Source organism: Caloenas nicobarica, chromosome 3 (genome assembly GCF_036013445.1).
Source record: "Caloenas nicobarica isolate bCalNic1 chromosome 3, bCalNic1.hap1, whole genome shotgun sequence".
Classification (NCBI taxonomy): Eukaryota; Metazoa; Chordata; class Aves; order Columbiformes; family Columbidae; genus Caloenas; species Caloenas nicobarica.
Window position 1 is genome coordinate 82,875,592 of NC_088247.1, and position 24,760 is coordinate 82,900,351.

Consider the following 24,760-nt stretch of genomic DNA (forward strand, 5'->3'; position numbering starts at 1 on the left):
TATACTTGCTGTTAGCTACTATAACATTTTATGCAGGAATTTTCAATTAAAACCATCAGATGGTTACATCTGTTGTTGTAGATCTCAATAGTGACATTGTCTCCAGAGCAAGTTCTTTTTCAGAAGGATTTACTGCAACTGCTCTCCTCTGTACCACTTGTTTTTCTTCCTAGCCCAGGTGATCCTTACAACAACTTGACAAACGTACAGGGCCTGGTTTTACAGTTCAGCAACATTTTAACCTTATCTTCTAAGGAAGGGAGTTTTACAAGACTTGCATAGAGGTCACGTAGATTTTGCACAACATTTGCATGTGTTGGAACAGCTCCTTTGCTGGAAGTATGAAGGATATTGTTCTGTCCATAGAAACTTCGCTGATATTTATCTTTGCATAATGTGAAATACACACAAGCAATAATAGAAAAATTATTCATCCCAAATCTTTCTGAACACTAAAAAAGCCCACCATAGGCAACATTGCTTTTTTTAAAACACAAGTTGCTACTAAATACATTTCCTTTATCTGTATTATACATTGTTGATGAGAGCAGAACATTCTCAGTAATAACAAGAATTTTTACAAACCCACCTGATTTTGCCAGCTGTTTTGTCTATGGATTGTCTTATCTTGCGAGAAAACTGGAAGACTGAGGACAACAGCAAACTGTCCCCCATAACCTGCAATAAGTTTTTAATAAAAAAGCATATTATTAGGTTAATGGGAATTAAATACAAATAATTCTATATATTTTGAAAGCTTTTTTTAAACTTTAAAAAACCATAATTGTGTTTTAATTAGTACCCTATACAAACAAACATATTTAAACATTTTGGAAATTAAATGATACACAAATATTTTTTCCAGTATTAATGCTACCTGCTGCAGGCAGGAAAGAAAGAATAGTGCCTAGAATTTTAAGTGGGGAGACAACAGGAAAAGCTTAAAATAGACACATTACTAGAGAGAATCCTGTTGTGTACTCACCTCATCTCTGCTCCAAGTCCTTCTGCGGGTAATTGTTGGGGGATCAAGTGCATCTGTTAGCTGAGGCCTAGGATCATTAGGCCGACCATTCCCCTCCAGTGGTTTGGCATGCACTAGTGGAGGGATTTTTCTAAAATTGAGACTTTCATCAAACACTCGGTCAACCAACTGGGGGGTAAAAGAAAAATGCAGTTTATGATACCTACTATGTACATGCAAGGTCAGATTAATTTTTTTTTTCCCTTATGAGACAGTTTACGAGAAGCCTATCAAATAAAAATCATCCTGTTGCCTTGGACAGTATAAAACGATGCATCTCTTATGCAACAATACCTTTTCTTTTTTCATATACCAGACATACCTGGCAAACTTAGACTACCCCACAGAAATTTTGCTTACAGGCATGTAACATAATAGTTACCTATAAACTGGTATTGAATAATTTATTCCTTTGATTAATGGAAAATATCTGTGGAATTAAGTACAGTACTATAAAATTTAGGTTTTCTCCCAGATTATTCATAATGTTACAGAAACACCTATACCTACTCAAAGGAGATACTGCCACCTGCAGTAGTATGTACACACTGTACAATAGTTTAAGAAAGTGATTTTTTAGTAATATGAAAATCAGAGTGGTCTAACTGGACCTGAGAAAATGAGCACTTCACTTCCTTAAAGTTCAGCCATAAATCCATAAGAACTAAAACCAAAATCTATGTGAGTGCAGTTACATAGATTTCTTATCAGTGTTTATATCTTTTTTTTTTCCCACAGAAAAAGACAATTTTATGCTAAACACAGTAAACTTATGTTTTAACCAAACTTTATGCACGCAAAAATGAATAAACACATTTTGAAAGGAATACTAAGAAGAAAAAAATGCAATAAACTTTTACAACATATTAGGATAAATTGTAATATGGTAGAAAGTTATGATTAAAATTCAGATTAACATGTTCACCAGCATTAGACCTGTGATGGTTACTAGAACAAGTTAGTCAATATATTCATGGAGCAGCGCACCAGAGACAGTCGAAGAAAACAAGAATTATTAGAAGCACAAGGCAAACTTATTTCAAGGCAGTTTTTGATAATGTTATTAAGAACAAAAATCTAACGTTATTGTTGACTAATGGCACCTAAGTATTTCAGTGTTCAGAAGACGAAACTTTAATGCCACCCGTGAAAAAAGGGACTTTTTTGTTTTTAATAGCTATGCAAAGTATTAAATGTATATACATTTATATATATTTGTGCATGCACACTAGTATGCACTTAGATACCCAATGGTATCTAAGGCTTCAGACAAGCAAGAAACAAGTAACTATCTTGTCCTGTGTTTCGTGGAAAAAAAAAAAGAGATAGTATGCATCCTTTTGACAGCTGTGTTCATAGGATAATTTCTGGGTTGTTTGTTGAAATGTAAAGGAACTTTAAATCAAAAAACAATGTAGAGAGCATGCATAGGGATTGAGCGGAAATAACTAAAAAAGGCTATGCAAAATGCTAAAAGCAAAAGAAATAAAGAAAAGGAAGAACCTTATGCATTTCTCCATGAAGATCTCCTACCTCTTCTCTAGTGTCTATGGCAGAGCCAGGGGTGGTGGCAGCAGTGCTTACTGTGGTACTGGGGGCAGTGCCTGATGAAGTCACTGAATCTATCTCTCCTGCTACATCGTTGATTTCCCGTGCGATGAGAGCCAGATCTTGACTGATCCTAGTAATAAAGAGAGTGTTACATTCTCCCCTGTAAATACTTCTGGACCAGTAGAGCCCAACCTGCAGCCTTTGAACTTCTAAGTTCTAGTTCCTGATAAGTTTGCTATGAAAATGTCTATGCCCTTCTAAATGTGAAGTTTATTTCTAGAACCATAAAAGAAAATTTTAACTGAAGCTTTTAATAACATGCCTTTCTAGGGGAAGAAGGTAGAAGGTGATCTCAAAAGACAGAGCATCCTTGTTTTCTTTCTAGGATTCCCAAGCAGAGATGTGTGCAACATGCAGTAGATCAAATATATGGGGTGCACTGGAAATGTGCTGAAAATACTGCACAAATGACCTGTGAACATGCAGTAAACCTGAAATGTCCAGAACACGTTTACAGTCTACCTACTTGCAAAGAACTTCTTCAGGACCTCTGATCATATAGCAGCCCTGCGGCTTGCTCAGATCAAGCTGCTTACATGTCTGAAATTCCAGACCAGTACCCTAAATCCTCAAATTTAATCAAGCCAGGCTTTCTAGTCGGAAAAACAAAACATGCCTGTCAAAACCTGGATATGACAGCACTAAGCAAATACACCTGAATTCTCAGCTGAAGATTCCTTTTCCTTTCTTCTGATCTGCCACATCAAAAAAATAGCTCTGCTCAGTATTCTGCTCAGCACAGGGAGGAAGCTTGCCTAGCTCTGCTTGTGCTACTCTTGCCTAGGATGCTCCAAAAGAAGAAGGGAAAAAAGTCCAAAACAAAACAAAAACAAACCCACAAAGCAAAAGCTAAGAACTCTCTACACCTATGGCATCCTGAATCTCCAGCTTGGATCAAGCAGTTCAGAAAACCTAGAATTCAGAGCAGCCCAACAAGTGAACCCTTGTCATACTTCTGTCTGAGAGGACTGAAGGCAGAGAAGTCAACAGTGCTAATTCTGCACTACCAAGAACTCTGAACAGTGGCACCAGCCACTTAAGTGGAAGGAGTTGTACAGCCACGTGACAACCATGCACACCATGCTGGCCACTGCTTCTTAAAGGTGAGCTTCGTTCTGCTCTTTATTTTCACTTTGCCTTCAATTAAAAAACAATAGATATCATTGACCTAGAGATAGTTTAAGACCGAGTGAGCAGAATTGAAACTAGAAAGGCAAACATCATTAGAGAAATTTCCAGTCAAATTCCAACAATGGATTTTGTGGCAGCAATCTGCAATGAAGTGCAACCTTGTACAGCATAGATACACATATAATTGGGATAAGGCTGTAGAAGAATATGCAGCAATTACCCATGACTACTCAAGACAGTATTTCTAAATTCAAACTATCAAAGACTGGAATACTAAAGCGGAAACCAAGTCAATTTTTCATTTTAATAAATTAAAATATGGCAAGTGCCTTTTACTACATTAATTATTTTAATCTAATTACTACATATTTTGGTTCAATTTTAATTTATATTTCATGTTCATATATATATATATACACACACACATACCATTAAAACTCCAAGGTTTGAGCTCATATTCTAAGTAGTAGAGATACTAGAGAAAACACCTACTTCCTTTGTTTCACAAAACCATATCACTTTTTTTTTTTGTAAACAGAGAAGTTGTTAATAATCACATTGGAATGTCTGTGACAAATTTTGGTATTTAATGAACAGTTGTGAAAAAAATAAAAGCTAGGAAATTTCAATTATCAGTAAATCCTCCAAAAGACAAATGTCATTAAACACTGTAATCAAAAGTAGTATCAACCATTAAGACTTAACCCTCCACAGAAATCACCAATGCTTCAATATGCCACAACCACTTCACCTGAGCTCTTGCCAAGCAATCAAAATTACATAAAATGTCAGATGTCTATACAAAAATGAATTCAAACGAAGAAGCCTGAAAATATCATAATGAACAACTATAACATAGATGGGATGGCAAGCAATTTGTTTAGACAATCATCATAGTCAAACACTAGTCAAGTGAACAAAACCTAGAATTAGTTTCAATGTGATAGTGAGCTATAGTCAGTACTCAACAACTTTTCTGTATAGAAACAATATAGGCAGAGCACTAACACAAAAGCACTATGAAAAAGAAAATTATAAACCAGCTGAGAGTTGGGCCTGACTTTTCATAAATGAAGGTTCAAATCATTCGACTTTAACTTTTAGAAACAGAAACTATTGCTTAAATATAAGGAGTATGTTTTGTATAATCAAGGAGAAGAGACTTGGGCTTTAGGTGCACACCATTTACTCTGTCGCAACTGCAGGTTGCCTTGCAGGTTTCTACTGCTTCCTGCGTCAGACCTAGTAATCATACAAGGCAAATCAATTCAGGGAGGCGAAACTAAAATAAACCTCAAATTCTCTAATGCCCCAACCTTCTCCAGGAAATGTTGCTATTAGATTTGCCCAGTGAGCAGACTCACTACCCAGTTACGTAAGGGACGGACACAGTTTCCAACACAAGTGAAAAGGTGACAACACAAGGCTCGGGATGGGGAGAGCATGATCATGTTTTTCTACAGCATGGAACTCTAGTTCTTATTTACCTCTAGTGAAAGAATAACCACACTATTAGAAAAATCACAATTAAATAGGAATACTTCTAAGATATCTGTAATAGTTCTGAACTGCTGGATTACCAAAAAATTTTAATGCTTTGTCTACTATGTCCCACAACCTACATTGAGTCAGTTTATTTTGTAATGATATTTTTAAATCCTTAAATAAAAGATATGTGAAGCTCCTGTCATTCTGAGGGTGTATATTCCCTCCAGGCCAAAGTGGTTTTAGATCAAATTTAGTTATTCCATTAAGTTTTTTTTAAACATCTTTTTCCAATTTTATTAATATCTGTAAATTGTAGAGGCTGTGAGAAGTGCAAACTGGGTCAATCTTGGAAGACCAGCTAAAATATAATATGATGGTAACATGGATGCAATAAAATGTTCGTAATACAGTCTCTACGCTACTTTCAGCTGCATATTTATTTAATGAAATACTTATCTTTACACGTGCCTAATCTAAGAATTTACTCAACAACAACAAGAAACCAAGCAATTTTAATGAGAACTATAACTATCTTTTCCTCTTTTTTGAAAACTCCAGAGTTGAAGGGACTTTGATCACCAAGGCTGGCCTGAGGGCTGGGAAGCAAACAAAACCCAGGGCGGGCAATGATAGAGAGGAGACTATGGTTAGCAAGGCAAAGGGAGCAGAGACAAAAATTATCTTATAAAGGACAGAAGTTAAACTTAAAGCCGGTGGAGGAATACTGTGAATCAGTACAAAGAGATACAGAGGCACAGAAAGGACCAACTAGTGACCTAGCGCAGAGGCCAACCAAGGGAACTGGTGTTGGAAGCAGTGACGAGAAAACAGTAGTCTGGCATTTCTCAGCTGCTGAGTGCTAGCTTTCTTAACGTTAAATATGTTCATTTAATGCAGTTTGTGTGAAATTATGATACACAATCATAAATTTGGCAATACTGATTTAAGCCTCTCACCATTTCCCCTGGAAATAAAGAAGCTGAAACATGTAGGCTAAATACATAGCCTTCAAAACAAATTTAAAAACAATATCTAAATGAAGAAAACAGTAAGCAGCCCAGGGGAAGAAAAAAAATCAGCAAAGCTAACCATCAAATCAGTTTAGATTGAATCGTCCATTGCTTCCAGTGTCAATCTCTCCTAGATGAGAAAAATGTACCCAGAATTTCAGTGGAAGTTCAGCAGCACTTTTTATAAGGAATAAGTAACATGCTATGGCTACCTTCAATTTTCTTCCTCATATACACACATTCCTCCCTGTATCTGTCTCTAACTTTAGATTCTTGGAAAAAGTTGCTTTGGGAAGATGCCTTTGAAGATGTTTACTTCATGATTTATCAAGATGCTATCAGACTCCCTTATGTATCTTCCCTTTGCAAAGACCACACTAGAAATACAAATGTTGAAAAATATTACAAAAAAGAGGAAACAAAAAATAATCACACTAAGGAAAACACAATGCTTCACATCTGTGAGATCACAGTGCTAAGATTAATTTTAAAAGGAAAACACTTTTCTTGTTTAGGCTTCCAATTTAAGTTTTGTGAAAAGGTTCAGAACCCGAACACTGGCATTAGTAGAACTGACTACCTTGGTTCACTTGAAGCAGAGTCCTATCAGCAGTAATGGAAGGAATTACTATACTAATCTCAGGGACTTACAACAAAAGAAATTACTTTTTGGTGAATATATAAGATTTAAATAACAAAATATCTAACATGAAATAACACCTAGATAAACCAAAAATGAGAACATGGTCTCTCACATTGCCAAAATCACTTTTTCCTCTCTCTGTCACCTACGCATTGATCTGAAATTTTACTTCAATATGCATGTAAAGGTAGTACAAAATCTATGAATATACTTCAGCCTCAGGAAATACATTATTAACAAGTAAGAGTGCAACACAAAGTACCTCTGCAAGTCTGACTAATGCAACCAGAAGCTCATGTTCTGGGATCTTGCTGTAAGTTCAAAATGACTCTCTTGTTATTAGAAAGAGACATGCTGGTGACATGAGTGTTCTGACTGCCAGTCTCTCATTAGAAGACTTCTAAATCACCTATTCAGTTAGTGAATGAAAACGGAAAGTAGAGTGATAAAGAAAATCCGTTAGCTCTCTTTCTCCTGTATATGTACCTGTGTAATCGTTGGGTACACGTCTTAGTTAGTTTAGAGGCGCTTCTTTAAAACCAACCTTGCTATTTCTTCTCGGTGAGCAGTCCAGTCACGAATGTATTCTTCCTGCTCCTTTATTCTGTGCTTGAATGTATTGCTACTTTGAGCTGCTGTCCCAGTGCTCTGCAGTCGCGTGGTTTTCAGGGCTGGAGAAGTACGTAGACGGGTATGTTTAGGAGAATTACGGTTTGATCCAAATTCATCTTCTGAGGTGGAAGCATAATCTGTAGGAAAGCGCCTCCATCTTGCGCTTACTAAATTAGTTTAATTATTAAAAAAGAATTATTATTGCATCTTTAATAAGAAAAAACAATATTATTTCAGTAACATCACAAAAATACACAACTATTAATTATCAATCCCCAGGTACCTCACAAAAGCTTTATTTATTACATCTTAAAAAGAAAGCTACAAAATTTGTGTTAAATAATAAGTACTGATTAATAAAAACATAAAACGGATGCTCTTTGTATAATGATGAGTGAAATAAGATGTAAAAGCCAATAATTGTATAGGATCTCAAGAAAACCGTATTACAAAACAAGGGCCCAATTCATTAACGTTTACATATATAGTCAGATTGCACTTTTTCTGCAGATTTTTTCCCAAGTTTCATTCAAGGTTTACATGATACACAAAAAAACGTGAAGGAAGGATGGAGCCGGCACCAAGCCTGGAATGCATGCTTACATAAGGAAAGCAAAAAATCCTAGATGATACATTATGGATTTAGTACAGAAAATATACAGTAAAATTCATACTGTGTTACAAAAGTCATCAGTACATCTACAAAACCAGCAGTCTCAGAGCAAAAAGCATACATTCTCATGTGTAGTAGATAAAGCATATATAGCTATGTTGCTGAAGACAGCCTGAAGTATAAGAGAACTGAAACTAAGCAGAAGGCTGTCATCACCCTATGAATTACTGAAGTCTAGAAAATGAATTTCAGGTATGCTGTCCTCAAACATTCGCAGCAAGAAGAGGGATTTAGTCCCCAAAACTCACTGACATTCATGAGGCTATATCAATTACTGTAGACATTTTTAAGTGTGTGATCACCTCTTGGTCATTTAAAAATAATAGATTCAAGTAAGGTATATTAGCTTTAATATATGAAAAATGCTAGACGTAATAATGATTTCTCCTGAAACATTTTTAAAAACATTACAAATGAAGTATACATCAATAGAAATTTTAGTAACAAATAATGAAAGTAATTTTTCGTTCTGAAAAGATTTGTGTAATCCTCTCAAGGATTACAGTATGTAAAATATGACATTGGTGTCTAAGCTTACATCCTTTCCCTCATATTTTTAATTGCTGAAAACAAAAATATGCTTGTGTAATTTTTTTCAGTTTAAATGTGGGCTTCATATTATGTCCAGCTCTATTTTTTTTTTCAATATTCTAACTCCATTGAAGAAAATGTTTCTCCAGTCACTTACTGTTCTCTTTTTAGAGGTTTCAAACTTGTTTTGATCTTAGGGAAGCAGAACATAAGCAGAAAAAGCACATTTCCACACTAATAGCATGCAAGCAATGTGTGACTGAGGTCCAAAGAGCTTTATGAGTTGGGCCCACATTTTATCATAATTTTTTGTTTAAATTCTTTGTCCCAGTTCAAATTATATGCATCAAAAGAAATATAAAATTTATCTTAAAATCTCTCGAGTGAGCTAGTCCAGCAACTCAGCATTGTACAATGAGCATATGTAATAATATATTTAAAAACTAAAAATTGAATGAGAAGTGAAATATCAGAAACAGATTTGATTTCTAGTACTCTACCACTGTAAGTTTCAACATCAGGATCTGGGTCTGGGAGAAGCTTGGATTTCTCTGTGTACAAAATAGTGTTTTATCATGTTAATTAGTATTAAAACATTCAGATTAGAAGCATTTGCTTAAATAAAATATATTGATGAGATTAGTCTTAGGTCCTCTTTTCCAGCCACACTTTTTAGGAAAAGATTCTTAAATTATATATTCAATCAAAAATATTGAACTTTGTAAAAGCTTAAACATTTCAGAGATACTAACAAAAATGGCATCAGTAACAACTGTCTAGATAGTACCATAAAATCCTTCCACATTTTTTAAGATCATTAAATTTTAAGGTCTTCAAATGTTGTTATTTATATATTATCAACAGGTTTCTCATTAATATGGGGAAAAAGTTATTGTAGGCTTAACAGTAAAAATCTCAAAGTTGTACGATTCATGAGAAGCAATATCCAAGCACGTTTCCCATTATACATTTGTACACGTATGCTTTTAATACTATTTATAAATTAAGAAGCCACAAAACGTCATTGTAGTTTAGGTAGATTTCTGAAAGTTATCATGCAATTAGTTATCTCGGACACTAAAGACTGTGAATATCAGTACCAATAACTAGAAAAGCCTCCAAAACCCTGGCTAAAATAATCTGCAGACAAACTTAATTTGGTGACTACTCTGTGAAAAGCATAATGTGTTGATGACATCTTAAACTGTCAAGTTTAATGATTTGGACACCATAATCCCGCTTTTAACATCTAAGGACAGACTTTATTCAGCATATCCCTTATAGAATACTCCACTCTTACCAATGCCTTCTCAAGGTTCATCTGTTTCAAACATCATGAAATTTGGTGTTCAGTAGTGCAATAATACTAAAGTGCAGTTAATAAGGGTTGTTCTCTCCTCTGATCCTGTTGTTCATATTCCAAATACATAGCTCCTTCTATAACATCATCCTTAATTTTCCTCTGCGATTATGAAAAAAGGTCTTTGGTCTTTTCTGTTTTTATTGATCACACTCCACTGTTTGATGATTCAGTGCCTTGATTAAATCTTTCTTTGCTTGTGCTATAAAATTACTAATTCTTCTTCAGATGTCTTCAATGTTGTCAGTTATCATGCCTCCTACCACAGAAACACCCTGGTAATAACTTTAATGCTAGTAATTCTCATTCAAGATGTTCCATTTATCTGCTTGCCCTTTCATTTGTAAGTAAGCAATACTTAACTGTATCAAGGATTAAAAAAGATTCTTGAAATTGTGGACTCGCTGACAGGTGTGATGATTTGAATGCTATTATCTTGCAATTCTTCTACATGAAGTACAAGACAATAAAAAAATCCAGTGACTGCATCTTCTTTTGCCCCCTTTTTAGAGGCATGTTTGTCTGAACATTCAAAAATATTTGGGAAATGTGGAAACAATTTTCTCTTCGGTAGACTGGATTTAAGAAGCAAGATTCTGCTGCCCTTGTTTAGTGATCTACAACACGGTAACATTCTCTGATGAGAAGACCCACTGAACATTTTTAACACTTCAACAGCAAGTAGCCTTCTGGGCAAACCAAACCAAACCAAACCAAACCCAACCCAACCCACCACCACCAAAACCCAAACAAACAAAAATGAACAAAAAACCCCAAACCAAAACAAAACCCAATCCTGGGTTGGTAATGATAATTCATTTCCCAGTCTTTCTACGTCCAAGAGTGACGAAAATACATTACTGTTATGCCTTGATTAAATGTGCCAGAAGTAAAACATATTCAAACAGCTGAGGCACTTTTGTCAGGCACTTCATTAGTAATTTCTGAAAGTATTAAAATTAAGTGAATTGTTGACTTTTCCAGACACAAAATTAAATTCAGGAATTACATGCTTTGGATCGAAAAGCTTCTGTTATGTTCCATTTTTACATTTTACATTTTCTATTTTAAAATGTTCTAAAAATGTTTATCTAAGGACAAAATAATAAATAATAATATTAATAACTTGACATGTTGCGTCATTATTAGCATCAAGATGCTAATGGGAAAATGGGGATGTACTGTGTAGTGGCCCATATACCATAGGAGAGATATATATATACACACACACATTCCTATATATACTAGAAGATTACGCCATTTTTAAAGTAATTCAGATTTTCCTAAAGTATACTCTAAATAGTCCAGAAAAAAGTATACAATAAGCTTACTGATACAGATAAAATCGGGAACTCCAAATCCTAAACAGTAGTAATAATATTCTTTACTTACATAGTAACAAGATTTGATTGTTTTATTAAGCCATCATTTTGTTCTGAAAGTATCTGACTGCTTTATGAATTGCTTTCAGATTTTCGCCTTTACATTGATTCAGGCTTCTCCCTGATTTGGATACATAAACTGATAAAGCTTTTTAGGACAGAAGCTATTTCTACCATGTATTTTTCTAACAATGGTCCTTTAAAAATATCTAGCTTATTATGTTGGGGTAGCTCATGAGAAACTTGGAATCATAGGAGATGGCATCTTTTCTCTCTTGAAAACAGTGTTTTATACAAGCTACAGTAAAATTTGACTGTGTAATGCAGGTAAATGAAATGAACATTAAACAAAGATGACTGTGATAGATTAACAGACTGAGAAGAGAAAGACAAAAGACACACCCACTCCCCTGACCAGAAACAGTAAGCCACTTCAATGCAGCAACCTGGGAATACTTTAGGAAGCATGCGATAGTTCACAAAGACACAAAACTCAAAATCCATATAGAGTTTTGTGAAAAAATACAAGCAGCAGCAAAATGAAAACATCTGGGGTTTACCTTTTCAAAAATCAGCAATATCACAATGTAAACTAGCTTTAATTATTAAAGTAAACATATAGATGCAGTTTTAACAGGCACTTTTCCTTGACCTAGTGTTGCCACTTTTAAGGCTGCACAGATCAGTTTAAAACTTCGATTAAAATAGAAAATATGCTATGTTTCTAATGATACCGTACAGGAAATACTGAGTTTTTCTCTGAAGTTTCATCTTTTTTGTATCCTTGTAGATGCCTGTCATAATATTAAATAACTCAACTTTATAGTTCAGTGACCACCTCATTTGTATCTCTACAGAAATTTCTATTCAGGTAATAAATGACACAGCCAAAAGATACCTGTCTGGGGAATAAAGACTTCTAAGAAAGCACATTTATTATATACAAGCAACAAAAGGGCAGTATGACTGTGAGAAATTGAAGTATCACAGGTGTTTGTATCAACTGTGAATGGGAAGTAGTAAAGGAGAATATATAATCTCAGAAGCAACACACAAGACTGAAAGCTATTCTAGTGATTTTTTCTTAGATTGTGGATTGGCTTCAAATAAGGTCAAGTTGGTAGTATGACAATTCAAAAACAGGACAACAGTTTTATATGTTAATTCCACACAAAAGTTCACTTATTTAGAAATACTACATTTTAATTTTGGTTGATTTAATATTGCTGTTGAAAAAAAACCAGTGGCCTTTCACACTGCTTGCACTTCAAGTGTTACGCTACCTTCTAACAGAATGGTAGGTTAAAATTCATCAATTGTACAGATTTTTCCTTCCATACATAATATAACATTTTAGTAAAGGAACTACGACACAAAAGAAGGTCAACATGATTTGGAAATCATGATGAAATCATAAATTGTCATCACTTGGAACAGAGAACAGAAACTACTCCAAAGCAAGGCAAACATTATAATATAAATTACTTTACAATATTTGGCTAGGTAGTGCTTGTGTATAATTTTTCCATTTGTCACTTCATTGTTACTATTCTTATCAAACAAATTTCACTTTTGTAGTTCAGGAAGCTAATTTTAAATTATAATTATCCTACAGATGTTCAGGGTATACCTTGGGGAACACTTGCTGTTCAGCATATTTACAAGCCCATCTTACAGATAAATATTATATTTTCCATGTAGTAAGAAGTGCTATTAACCTTCTGAAGTTCTACTACTATGACCTGAGTAGAGAGATCTCTGCTCTTTTCTTGTACTAATTCAAAGCAGTGCTGCCACATCTGAATGCCTCAATACAATTTTTTGTTACTGGTTTCAAGTTTAAAAAAATATCCAAAGAGTTAAAGGCTTACAATTTATCTCTTTTATGATTTTAAGTGAGAAACATCCCTAAGCTCTGACAAAGAAGCCTCTTACTCCAAAGTGAAAGACTGCATCAATAAAAACTCAACGTTTCATAAGAACTGCTCCTTAAAAAAAAAAAAAAATTCCACATATGAAAGACATCTAGGTTGTTTTTTTTTTTAAGACTAGTTCAAATAATCTCACATACCTGAGGGAGAATTATGAGCTGAAGCCAAAGATTTGGATTTTGAATCTGAAAGTCGAGAAATGCTATTGGCTCGAGTTCTAGCAGAAACTTTACTACTATCTCCTGCTGATGTTAACCTTGCACCACTTCTGATAATAGCTTCTGGGGTACGAGATGAGGCAGTGCTTCTAGTTATTGTTGCTTCAGAATCACTACGTGCTGATAAAGAGCCAAGTCGAGTTCTGCGAGGTTGAGCAAGTAAGTCTATTCTGGAAATAGCTCTCCTCCCTGATGGAGGTTTTGATGTAGAACTTGTAGTGGACACTTCAGAAGCCACTGAAGCCTTATCAGCATCAGCAAGCTCGCTATCTGAGGCTTCACCAAGCCGTGCTCTGCGCAGGAGAGAAGTCCTCGTTGGACGAGGTCTTGGAAGAGTGGTAGATTTACTAGATTGCCCAAGTGCAACAGGAGAGGTTTTTGATTTAGCTGACTTTCCTTCCATTTTGGAATGTAAAAGTTCATCTGCTGAGGCAAATGGAACTCTTCCATATGATTTGCCAGAGTAGGTTTCCTGGTCAGATGATAAGATATCAGAAATGGCAGAATGAGGTACGCTAGATGTTTGGTCATCATCTGTCAAATCCACTGATGGTTGTCTCATTCTTCCACTGGACTGCACAGCTTTACGAGCATCAGCTCTAGACCCACCATCTGAAGATCGACTTTTAGTTTTCTTTTCCATCTTTTCTCTGGCACTTGTTGCAGAAGACTTTAAAACATCCTTGGAAGGGGAACCAGAGGAACATCTCTCTTTATATAAGGTTGTAAAGCTCTTCCGCTTCTGCGTGGATTTTCTTTCAGTGTCACCGGTAACGAGACTGATCGTGCTGGCTGTATCTACATCTGATTCTGGTGATATGGAGTTATCTCTGTTATAGCTAGGTGTCTCAGGACCTTCATCAGTTTTATTTTCTTCACGCAATTTAGCTTCAAGGAAAGCCATTACAGCTTCTGTATCTTTTAAAATTAGTGTTGTATCTAGACTAGAATCAGTGTCTATTGAATCACTTCTGTCATGCATCCTGTTTGCAGATGCTAAAGGGGCAGCAGATCCACTTTGCTTATTAATGTGAGGAATAAGTTCTATAGGTATATTTGTGCTAGGCTTATCTATCGTAAAGCTACCTTGCCTCACTAATGGTTTTGAAGATTCCTTTTTTTCTCCTCCAGATGCTTTAGGACTTTGTCCTTTAACAGTTTCCTCATTCTTTCTTCTTTTTCCCTCACTCTGTGCCAACTTCATTTCTGCTTTATCTGTAACATGTCCAGGAGCTTTGTCCTGATTATTCAAAGTTTTGGGTGACACAACAATCTCCTCCCTACGTTTCTCAACCTGGTTTGCAGCAGGTTTTGTAGAGGATAATTTTGTGGGCGTCCAATGTCCTTGCTCCTTTCTTTCTTGTTGCTGAATTTTTGCTAAAGCTTGTTTCACCACAGAAGTTTCTCTGCCTGTTTCAACTCTCTCTTTACTGGAAGAGCTGGGGAAAGAAAAAACTTTGTCTCCAGTAGCTTTGGGTGAAAGACCATTCATTGTTCTACTTGACTTCGCTATAATTCTGCTGTCAGCATCTGAGGCACAAGCTGGAGTTTCTTTCTCCTGAAGTTCAGTGTCTTGCTTTTCACCTATTTCTGATCTCTGATGAGATGTAGTTTTTGCTTTTGAGCTTTCACTCACTTTCTCCTCTTTAGGAAGCTGTGGAAGTGTCCTCCTCTTTCGCTCACCTTGGCTGGTCACAGAAGCAGCTGAACCAGTGCTTCTAACAGAAATACCAGACTCACTGATGTCTGTCTCTAAAAGGGAAAAAGAAAAAACATCTGAGAAGTCATTCAATAGCAAGGTAAATAGAAACATTAAATTCTTAAGACTGTATTAGACTAATAAAACATAAAATAGAACTGAAAAAAGTCATTAGTCCATCCCTCTGTTCTATGGCAGGACCAATTATACTTTGACAAATGTATGTTTAAAAATGTTTAACAAGTTCTTAAAAATCTCAGTTGATGGAGATTTTACTATCCCTATAAGCTGTTTGGGTAGATAACTCCCAAAATAATTCGCTTATTCTTTAACATGAGCCTGACTTTCTCCAATTTAGCCCATTACTGCTTGTCCTACTCTCACTATGTATAACTTCCTCTTTAAAGGCAAGAGTGGGAACACTGCTCTTATAACAGTGGAAACTCTGAATTACATTAACTACCTCCAAACTATAATAAGTTGTACATAATCAGCTATATTTTTTCATTTCACTGTTGAATATATCTTGTAATAAAACCTCAACAAAATCATGTGCTAACATAATTTAGAATAGGTATCTCCTAATTAAGGAGACTACATCTATCAAAAAATATTTCTGTATTACTAGAAGTAGAATGTTAAAAAGTGTCACACAAAAGAACGGTTCATTCTACACAGTCCAAAGTGCTGATACAGAGTATGTGTCGATGAAAGCAAAGTCTAAAAGGATGCAATGGAATTACTGCAATGAACCATTTGTGGTTTATCACAGAGACGTGACTAGGACAGAAAAAGCCATCTTCCAAAAACGTACTTCCTAAAACTAGCACTCTGCAGGAAAAGTGGAGGAGTCATTTCAGAAGCAGTGTGAGAGTGCAAAGACAGAACATCATCATTTTCTCCTGCTCTGCTACAAACAGGTAGAATTTCTTTACAAACATGGATAATTTTGTCTGTGTGGCATCTTGGGCTACTTACTACCTTGCTGACACTCTGTGACTGTATACTGGGAAATGGAACACTTCATGAACATTTGTGTCATTTTTGTAGAGAGATTATGGTATTTTTTCCTGCTTCATTGTAATTTCAGTATATATGTTCCATAATACAGGCTATGATCACTCTCATATAAAAAAAATATTTTTCACAGATACAAGAATTTGAGCTATGCAAGATATGCCTTCCCTGAAATCAAACTCTTCTAGCCAGCTGTGTACACTGGGACTGTATACAAGAATGTAAAGATTTTCTGCTCTCACAGTAGTTTAAAAATAGGTGCACAACAATCACTGTTATACCAGCACACCATTGCAACAGGGAGTGGAAAGGAAGTCTTACATTCCTAAATACATTTAGCACCAGATTTCAAAGCTAGAGTAAGATCCTCTTTCTTCCTCCCTACATGCCTCTTTGACAGCTCAAGGTCTTGTGTCACCAAGGGGCTACAGCCTCTCCCTGTGAGACCTTCCCTCAAGGAAGAGGTTACAGTGCTGGGAGATGCTCTTTTGGCAGTATTGAAAAAAGCCCTAATCATGAAGAACGTACTATGGTTGAGAGAGCAAAAAGTACACTTCTAATCCAAATGAGACACTGCAGTAAAGAAATATATGTAAATGTACAAAAAGCATCAAAAGAATGTAGTAGTACTGCTAAAGCACTTTCATTGAATTCTTAGTGGATACAGAATGCTCATTTGGCTGCTGCAAGGAACAATTGATGCCAAACACCCCCATTTTATTTTTCCACAGTGATGACTGAGCCCTCCTCACCCATTTAACAAATATAGCAGTTGTGCTGTCAGAAACAAGCCTTTATTTCTCAGAGATAATATGAATTACTCTGACTTTAAATGTTTGGATAGAAAATAATTATTTTTACAAGTTCATTTGCCAGTTGCAATAGAATGTGACATACTTGCTAATACACATCTGTCAGTTCAATTTTCAGCAGGAGAGATCTATAAACAACTGCTCTGCATACCCTGTTGGGATCTTTCCATCAAGACTTGGTTGTTGCAGGAATATAAAATGGAGTATAAGGCTTCCCTCTCTGCATGAATTCTCTATGTACTTAATTGAACATCAAAAATCATACTGGATGTATACCATTGGACAATATGTCCAATTGTACATATCTGCTACTTTCTATCCAAGCTCTTCAGTCTTTCTTTTCTCTTTGCACAGTGTCACACCTTTGATGAAGAATGGAAAATGGCACATGCCTTTTCTTGTATAATCTGTGTTGGGACACTAATTTGAGAAGCAGGAGGTATCTCTGAAATCTGAGTAAGGTTTTCCAATTCCTGGACTATTTTTCTTGGAATTTACTAAAAATCTGGAGGTTCAATGAAAATCAATCTGTGAGGACCGATTTCTTTCAGACATACCTACCAGATCAAATCTTTTATACATACTTAGGCATATAACTTGCTTCTTGGTGAATTTCAAACAGTCTGTAGTAGAAGAAAGGTGTGAAGTTATTCAACACTGTCTTTGGCTACATACATGTTATGTGAAGTTTGACTACCAAGATTTCTAAAGAAAACACAGGCATCTGAGCCAACAAGACAGATTTTGAGTATTGGTCTTTAGACATGCGTATCAAATCGTATTTTCACTACATTTTTGGTGCTTGAATGCTTCTGGATTTCTCCTGAAGTATTTTAGAATTCTTGCGGTATGCGTATCCACCATGCAGTACTTGCTTCACTTAAACCTTAAAGTTCTTGTAATGGAAAAAAGAAGCATTAACCTCTCTGAAGAAGATCCTAGTTAGTGTCCTATCTGAAAGTGGCAATTTAAAACAATACAAAAAACCAAAAGACTACCAAACTCCAATTAACCACATAAAGGATCAGTCTCAAGAGCTACGATTTTAAGTGCCCTGTATGTATACCTGATCCTTCCAAGCAGTGCAAAATTTGCTCTTGATTTCCATTATTCTACATACAAGGTGTATCAGATAATTTAAGTCTTCCCCTTTCCTTTGACTTTCAGTATCCTATGCAAAGTTCAACTGCTACAAGGGGTGGAAAAGTTACTACCGAAGCTGCAGTTACTGGTAAGAATTCTTCCATGCATTGAGAGAATAAATAAGAAATGTGAACAGTTTAACTAAAGAGAGACATAGCCTTGACAGTCGGCACTCACAAGAAAGGTAGATAGAGTTGTTCATTGCTGAGGAGAAGGTTTCTATGGTTTTCAAGAAACATGGAAGGTTTTCTGTGTTTCCAAGATAAGGACGTATGCTACACTTCAGCTGAATAACGACTGAATAATGAAGTCTCATGTTGGACTGTTTAACCACCAAACTATTAAAGTCCAATTTGGGGCCAGTACTGAGAAAGATACAAGGAAAGAAACATACCACGCAGACCAAGCCAAACTGCATTCAAGTGAAATTTCCTTTAATATTCAACTTTTAAAATATTTTTTGTTTTAGTAACAGTATAATATTGGCACTCTTCTGCCATGCCAAACAACACTACTATTGAGCTTACTTTTATGCTGTTCCTTCTCAACAACACAAAAGAATTTCAGGTGAAGATGAGGTACTAAGAGTAAGAAACCTGCTTATGTAGTTACAAAAATCACTCTTTTCTCCCTTTCACAAGTTTCTTCAGCAGAAATTATGCCAGCGAGAACAGCTTTTAATACCATTTTCTAGTGGAGCAGGCACAGATGACTCCAATCTGATGTCATCTTGGTCATGACGTGTGTGATTAGCAGCCAAACTGGCCCACTGTGATACCCAACGTTTACTTGCAGGGGCAGTAGAACCTTCCTAAGGAAGAAAAAAATCAGAAAAAAAATTACAACTATTTGATAAAAAGCTCCTCTTTACAGTTTTTTTCCTGAACAGATATATCGGACACTATTTTCCTGAAGGAAGTTGAAAAAGGAGTTCACCTTCATAAATTTTAGAGTTAGAAGCTCTGGAACGGCAAACAAACACAATCTATATAGCTGTAAAATCAGGACAGAATCAAGAGCATTTCATAGTGCAGTGAACTTTTAAACATCAGTACTTATATAAAATATATTAGAACATGTGCTAGTTTTAAAACCAGGTTATTTCAGTCCTCAGATCAGAAAAGCAGGAAAAAAACATGGGGTATAAGGGTGTGTTTGTGTTCAAAAATTAAAAATGTGCATCAGGAAGACAAGAAAGTGACATTTTACCAGTTCAGAAGACTCTCTTGTCCAGATGAAATATTGTATTTACTTCATTACAGAAAGACTACCTTAAACACTGAAAGAGGAAGATAACTTATGATGGAAAGGAAGATCAGATTGTTTGGCCTAAACAAAAATAAGCAAAGATCAGATTTAAACTATCCTACTAGGTAACAGTGAAGCCAATGTAATCAGTATCTGATCATTTTTTGCAGCTGATGTAGAAAGGAAATTATTTACTTTTTTAATGGTAAGCCTTTTGAAACCTTGAAAATTTTTGAAATGTAAAAAAAGTAAATATAAAATTAAACGATCTTCACATTGTGAATCAGTTTCTTAGAATACAAATATTATAAAGTTCAAGTCTAGTAAGAACAAAGGAAGGCAATCCAACGTTTCTGTTATTTATAGGCATTTCTGAACACAATGCAAGGAAAAAGGAGCCGGAAAGCATATTACAAAAACCCCATGCAAAAATGTCTAGCACTTATACATTCACAACTCCTACCGAAGGCTCATTTTTCTTTCATATCTCTAAACTTTCTTTCCTCTATTTCCTGTCCACATTAGTGAAATTTCATCTTTAATGAACAATTAATTACAGCCTAAACCAAGTATGACAGATGTCTCAATTATCTTTGCTACAGAAAACTCCAAGTAGTTCCTTGTGTATCACCTAACCAATTCCAGAGACAGAGATATATGTGTCAGAAATCTCAATTCTACTTCACAAGAGAGAAATATATCAAGACTTTGTAGGCTAACTGTAGTAAAGGAACATGATAAATTACTTTCCTCTGAAAGTAACTACATTGCCATAAAAACATCTTCTACATAGCAATGGATGTAAATGCACATTTTGCAAACTCTCTTTATATAGAAGCGCAAACAACAAAGCTATGAAAAGCAGTGTTTTCTGATAGTAGTTTAAGCACATCCAAAAGGTGCAAGGTTTATAAAACACACATTCAGATATCTTAATCTTCTTCCTATAATCCATATCAACTTGCATCTTACAGGCTCTCAAGTAAGTAATTCTCCAAATCTTGTCTTGAATACCAAAAGAAATTTCCTGGTCTTTCAGAAAAGCTGGGTTTACATAAGAGACACCAGCCTTTTAACTTTGTGCTTACCGTGATGCTTTTCACATATACAAACTAAACTGGAGTAACAGATCTTCAGAAAATGTACCAACTGATTTCTGTGGACTTATTATTAAGCCTGAAAATTTAGGTTTTCAGGCTCTACATCTGGAAAAAACCCCACACACGACACCTCAAAGCATCTCCAATACTTGGCATTTCAGAACAGAAAAATATATATTTTTTAATAAATTTCAACTACCTGAAATGAACAAACAGATGTCTTTTCAGACACATACTCTACTCATCTCGTTTTGTAAGAATCATATTATGCCACCCCTTCATAAACTGAAGTGTTGTCTTGAAAGCAGTTCTTTTAGTTCCTCCTTACTTTCCCTGCTTCAGAACCCGTATTTCCTGTGGGGGTGATTCTCTTTTTCAAATTTCCGTATTCACTTCATTTACAGCCAATGTCTTCACATTTGTTCCTAGAACAACACTGACATCTATCTCAAATATTTATTTATTTTTCTGTTGCATTTACTCCACTTACACAGCAAAATCCAGCAACTGTACTCACCTCAGCTAATACTTTGCTAGACTAAATGAATTGTATCCATCTGTTCTAGTAAGGTAAATCTCCATTCCCTTATTAATTTGAGTAGACCTCTTTGTACCTTGTCTAGTCTTTTATTCACCTTTCTTCATCAAGTATAGTAACAATTCTAGTGCCAGTAGTAACATTTTCCTTTTCCACTGACAATACATTTTCCAGGGTATCCAAGGGTCATGTTTGCCTTTTCACAGCCACATGGCATTGGTGACACAATCATCCTGTGTTTCAATATAGCATCTAAGCTCAAACAAAAAACAAGTTTCAAACTGAATGCTTTGCTCTACAAAAGGACAGGAGTGTAATTAGAGAGGACAAAAGGAAACACAGCCTCTAAATACACACAGCAGTACTCCACTTCTAAGAAGCAATGTAGCAAATATTTACATTAATAAAGTTATTCAATATTCACAATGTGAGCATTATTATTTATCTTCAGTGGGATAGATGTGAAATGGGCATCAAAAACGGGAAAAGGAACATTGTTGTCAATGGTACTGATGACTCTGCAGATCCAGACCCAGGTTTTTAAATGTGCTGCAGTCATAACAAAAAAAACCCACAAAAAAACCAAACCAAAACAAAAACAAACAGGTATGTCCTTCAGAAGCACATCAAAGAAAATGTTGATAATTCATGTACTTTAATGTAATTTAAGACCTGGGGTTAGCATAGATAACCGGCCACTGAAAACTAAATGGAAGATTAACAGATAAATCACAGCCCAAATGTCTGCAGTATTTTTATTAATCGAACTCACATAGAATAAATAATAATAACAGTGATGCTAATACTATCTTTGTACTCTATCTTATTTAATTTTTGTTCTTAAATCACACTTACCTTGGTTGGAAAGTGGCAGCTTATAATATAGAAAATAAAAATATTTAAATATTTTATATAGATGGATTTAGTATTTCTACTGCCTACCTGTAATCATCAAAAATGCAAGAATGAGTACATGCAGGCCCAGTGCAAGTGTGTCAGACATTTACTCTGCATTTTATTTAGTCTCATGACATACACTACTCCAAAGTACCAAAGCTTGTCATATCAAACGACAAACTGAGAATTTCTTTAAAAGAAAAGCAATTTTTGGGTTCTTCCCAAGCACATTATTCATGATACTTCACATCCCTGTAAAGTGAAGATATTAAGTTCAGAATAATCCTTCAACCCCAAAATTGTTTTCATAAAATCTTCACAGTTTCCCAAGCCATCTTTTCCATCTCCCTGCACTGAAATATCTTAACGTTTTATTCTCTGCTTTTTCTATGTCAATCATGTTCTGAATTTGCCTCATTCTGCTAAAACATCTACAGGAGCAACTGTGATGTGCAGCAGGAACAAGGTCCACCCACAATCTGAGTGGACGTAAGCCTGGAATGCTAACCTACTCTGAGGTTACCTGACTACTTAGCCAAGATCTTCAATAAGGTTCATTAACTTATGATATACAGCTCAGTAATGCAGTAAGTCTTCGAAAAACCACAAGCAGAGTAGTTTGAATATAATGAGAACATGATGCCTATGTATTTTACAAATCAAACAATTTGCCTTTCCCTTTCCTAATGACAAAACAGAGCATAGGCTTTGGTATTAAGACTTTAAATATTACAATCTTCTCTCAACAGTTATCCTCATGATTGTTTTCCATTATGATACTATAAAAGACACCTCTGTTTTTCTGAATTAGCTTTTTACTTCCACATGCATATCAACCAACTTCTATTTTTAACTTTCTCTGGTAAGTTTTGTCTATCTTCATCTGTCCTTATCTCTTACACTAATTCTTGCTACAGCCACATTGCATATGTTAGTTTTGCTCCCCTACCTATCAAAGAACTTAAATTTTTTTCCCTATCATGCCTTGAAATAATCTTGTAAGTTAAGACTAGGCCAAATAACCCATTCCTTTCCCAATATGTGAAGGCCCTTTTAATGTAGCAAAGCATCCGCAGTAATAAAAAGGCATCATTCTTGTAACTTCAACCTAAATCAAAGCGAGTTTTACTATGCCGTTTCCAGGATTCTTAAACCTGCTCTATGATTACAGAAAAAGTATGTCTTTTAAAATCAAACCCTATTATTTTGCAAATAGGACACTTTGAAAGCTCAATTATGTCCATAAAATAAATCATCTATTCTTCTTCTGCTTATGAAATTATAGAAATGGAAAATTATCAATACTTCCAATAGTCTTGAAAATTGATATGGCTGAATGCTGCAAAAGGCATGAAAAAGGAGAGAAAGACTGTGGTTATAGATTCATGCAAAGCAGCAAGGTGAAAGGCAAAGTTCGTCAAATCCTTCCACATGATATACCCATGCTGTGTGGCAATAATTTACTCGAAGCAGTAAACTCAGAGAAACTACTCAAAGATACTAATCTAGATGCAGTTACATACTTAGCATATGAAGACTGCACAGTAGCTAAAACACAACCATGATAAAGCACACCTTCTCTAGGAGAAACGAATTCCTAGATACTAAACCCAATGTATTTGCATGGCAGGCACACAAAGTCATACTTCAAGCTCTTTACATACTACATAAAATTTGCTTATTTATAAAGTTTGCTAATTTACAGGATCATACTTCAGAAACAGTTTGCCATGGCAAGTAGAAGTGTGGTGTGCTTCACTAGTGTTACCAGATTAATTCTCCTCCAGCGTGAACCTGTTTTGTTCCCAACCCGTATCAAGTTATAGTTTATCCATCCCAATGATATCAGAATGTGTCCCAAGATTTCAATATGAGATACGATTAACATCTAGTTTGTGTGCTATTCTTAATGGTATATAAACCCCAGGCATTTGCCTTTGCCTAATCTTTCACCAGCTGATTAAATTATACTATTTTTGAGGCAACTAACATAAGCAACTTCTCACGAGTGGCATCTCACTTGAGAACTCAAACCATGAATGCAAACATCTCAAGTCCTCTGGCTTTGTAAAAACATCTGAAATGTATTATTCATCTTTTTTTTTTCCTAGCTGACTTCATATCACACATTAAATGCATATATCTTATTTCTGAATTTAAATATAGTTACTTGCTTTGGGCTATAAAACATAACCAGCTTTTTCTCAGTTCTGCCCTGTAACTTACAAGAGGCATATACTGTGCAAATGTGTGTTGCAAATAGAAAGGTGCAAGGATGCTCCTGCTACGTTTCCAATACACTGGTAGTGCACATAGAAAGGTAGCGAAGTTTAAAACACCTCCACAATGTAACTTGCCAATCCCTGACAGAGAAGTTTTGATAATGCAATAAAGGCCTAAGAAAAATAAAATACTTATAGATCTGAGCTAATATTGTCTAGGCAAGGCTTTGTTTGCTGTTTAACACTTATTGGTCAGTTATTAGTGCTCTCTCTTATTGGAAGAAAAAAGAAGACCATCAAAAATTAAATTCTACCTCTGTGTCAAGAAATCCAGTTGTACTCAGTGGTCTTTTTTCTTCCAGCACTACTGTAGCAGAATTTATAGCCCAATCTTTTACTAAATCTTTCTGGTTCTCGTTGATTACAGGCCTATTATAATCCTGGCTGTCATCCACTCCAAATACCTGAAA

General features: G+C 35.4%; 1 protein-coding gene across 6 annotated transcripts in view; it reads right to left on the reverse strand.

Annotated features, from left to right (window-relative positions):
* Positions 1 to 24,760, reverse strand: part of CEP170 (centrosomal protein 170) — a 100,423-nt gene that overhangs the window by 10,736 nt on the left and 64,927 nt on the right. For 3 of the 6 annotated variants that reach the window (XM_065632922.1, XM_065632924.1, XM_065632923.1), the window contains exons 10-16: positions 24,605 to 24,754; positions 18,970 to 19,096; positions 13,537 to 15,366; positions 7,452 to 7,686; positions 2,528 to 2,705; positions 986 to 1,153; positions 590 to 678 (exon numbers count right to left, since the gene is read on the reverse strand). In XM_065632922.1, the coding sequence (XP_065488994.1) occupies positions 590 to 678; positions 986 to 1,153; positions 2,528 to 2,705; positions 7,452 to 7,686; positions 13,537 to 15,366; positions 18,970 to 19,096; positions 24,605 to 24,754 (2,777 nt within the window). The remainder of the gene's footprint in view (positions 1 to 589; positions 679 to 985; positions 1,154 to 2,527; positions 2,706 to 7,451; positions 7,687 to 13,536; positions 15,367 to 18,969; positions 19,097 to 24,604; positions 24,755 to 24,760) is intronic. The other 3 variants (XM_065632925.1, XM_065632927.1, XM_065632926.1) reach the window with 3 other exon arrangements.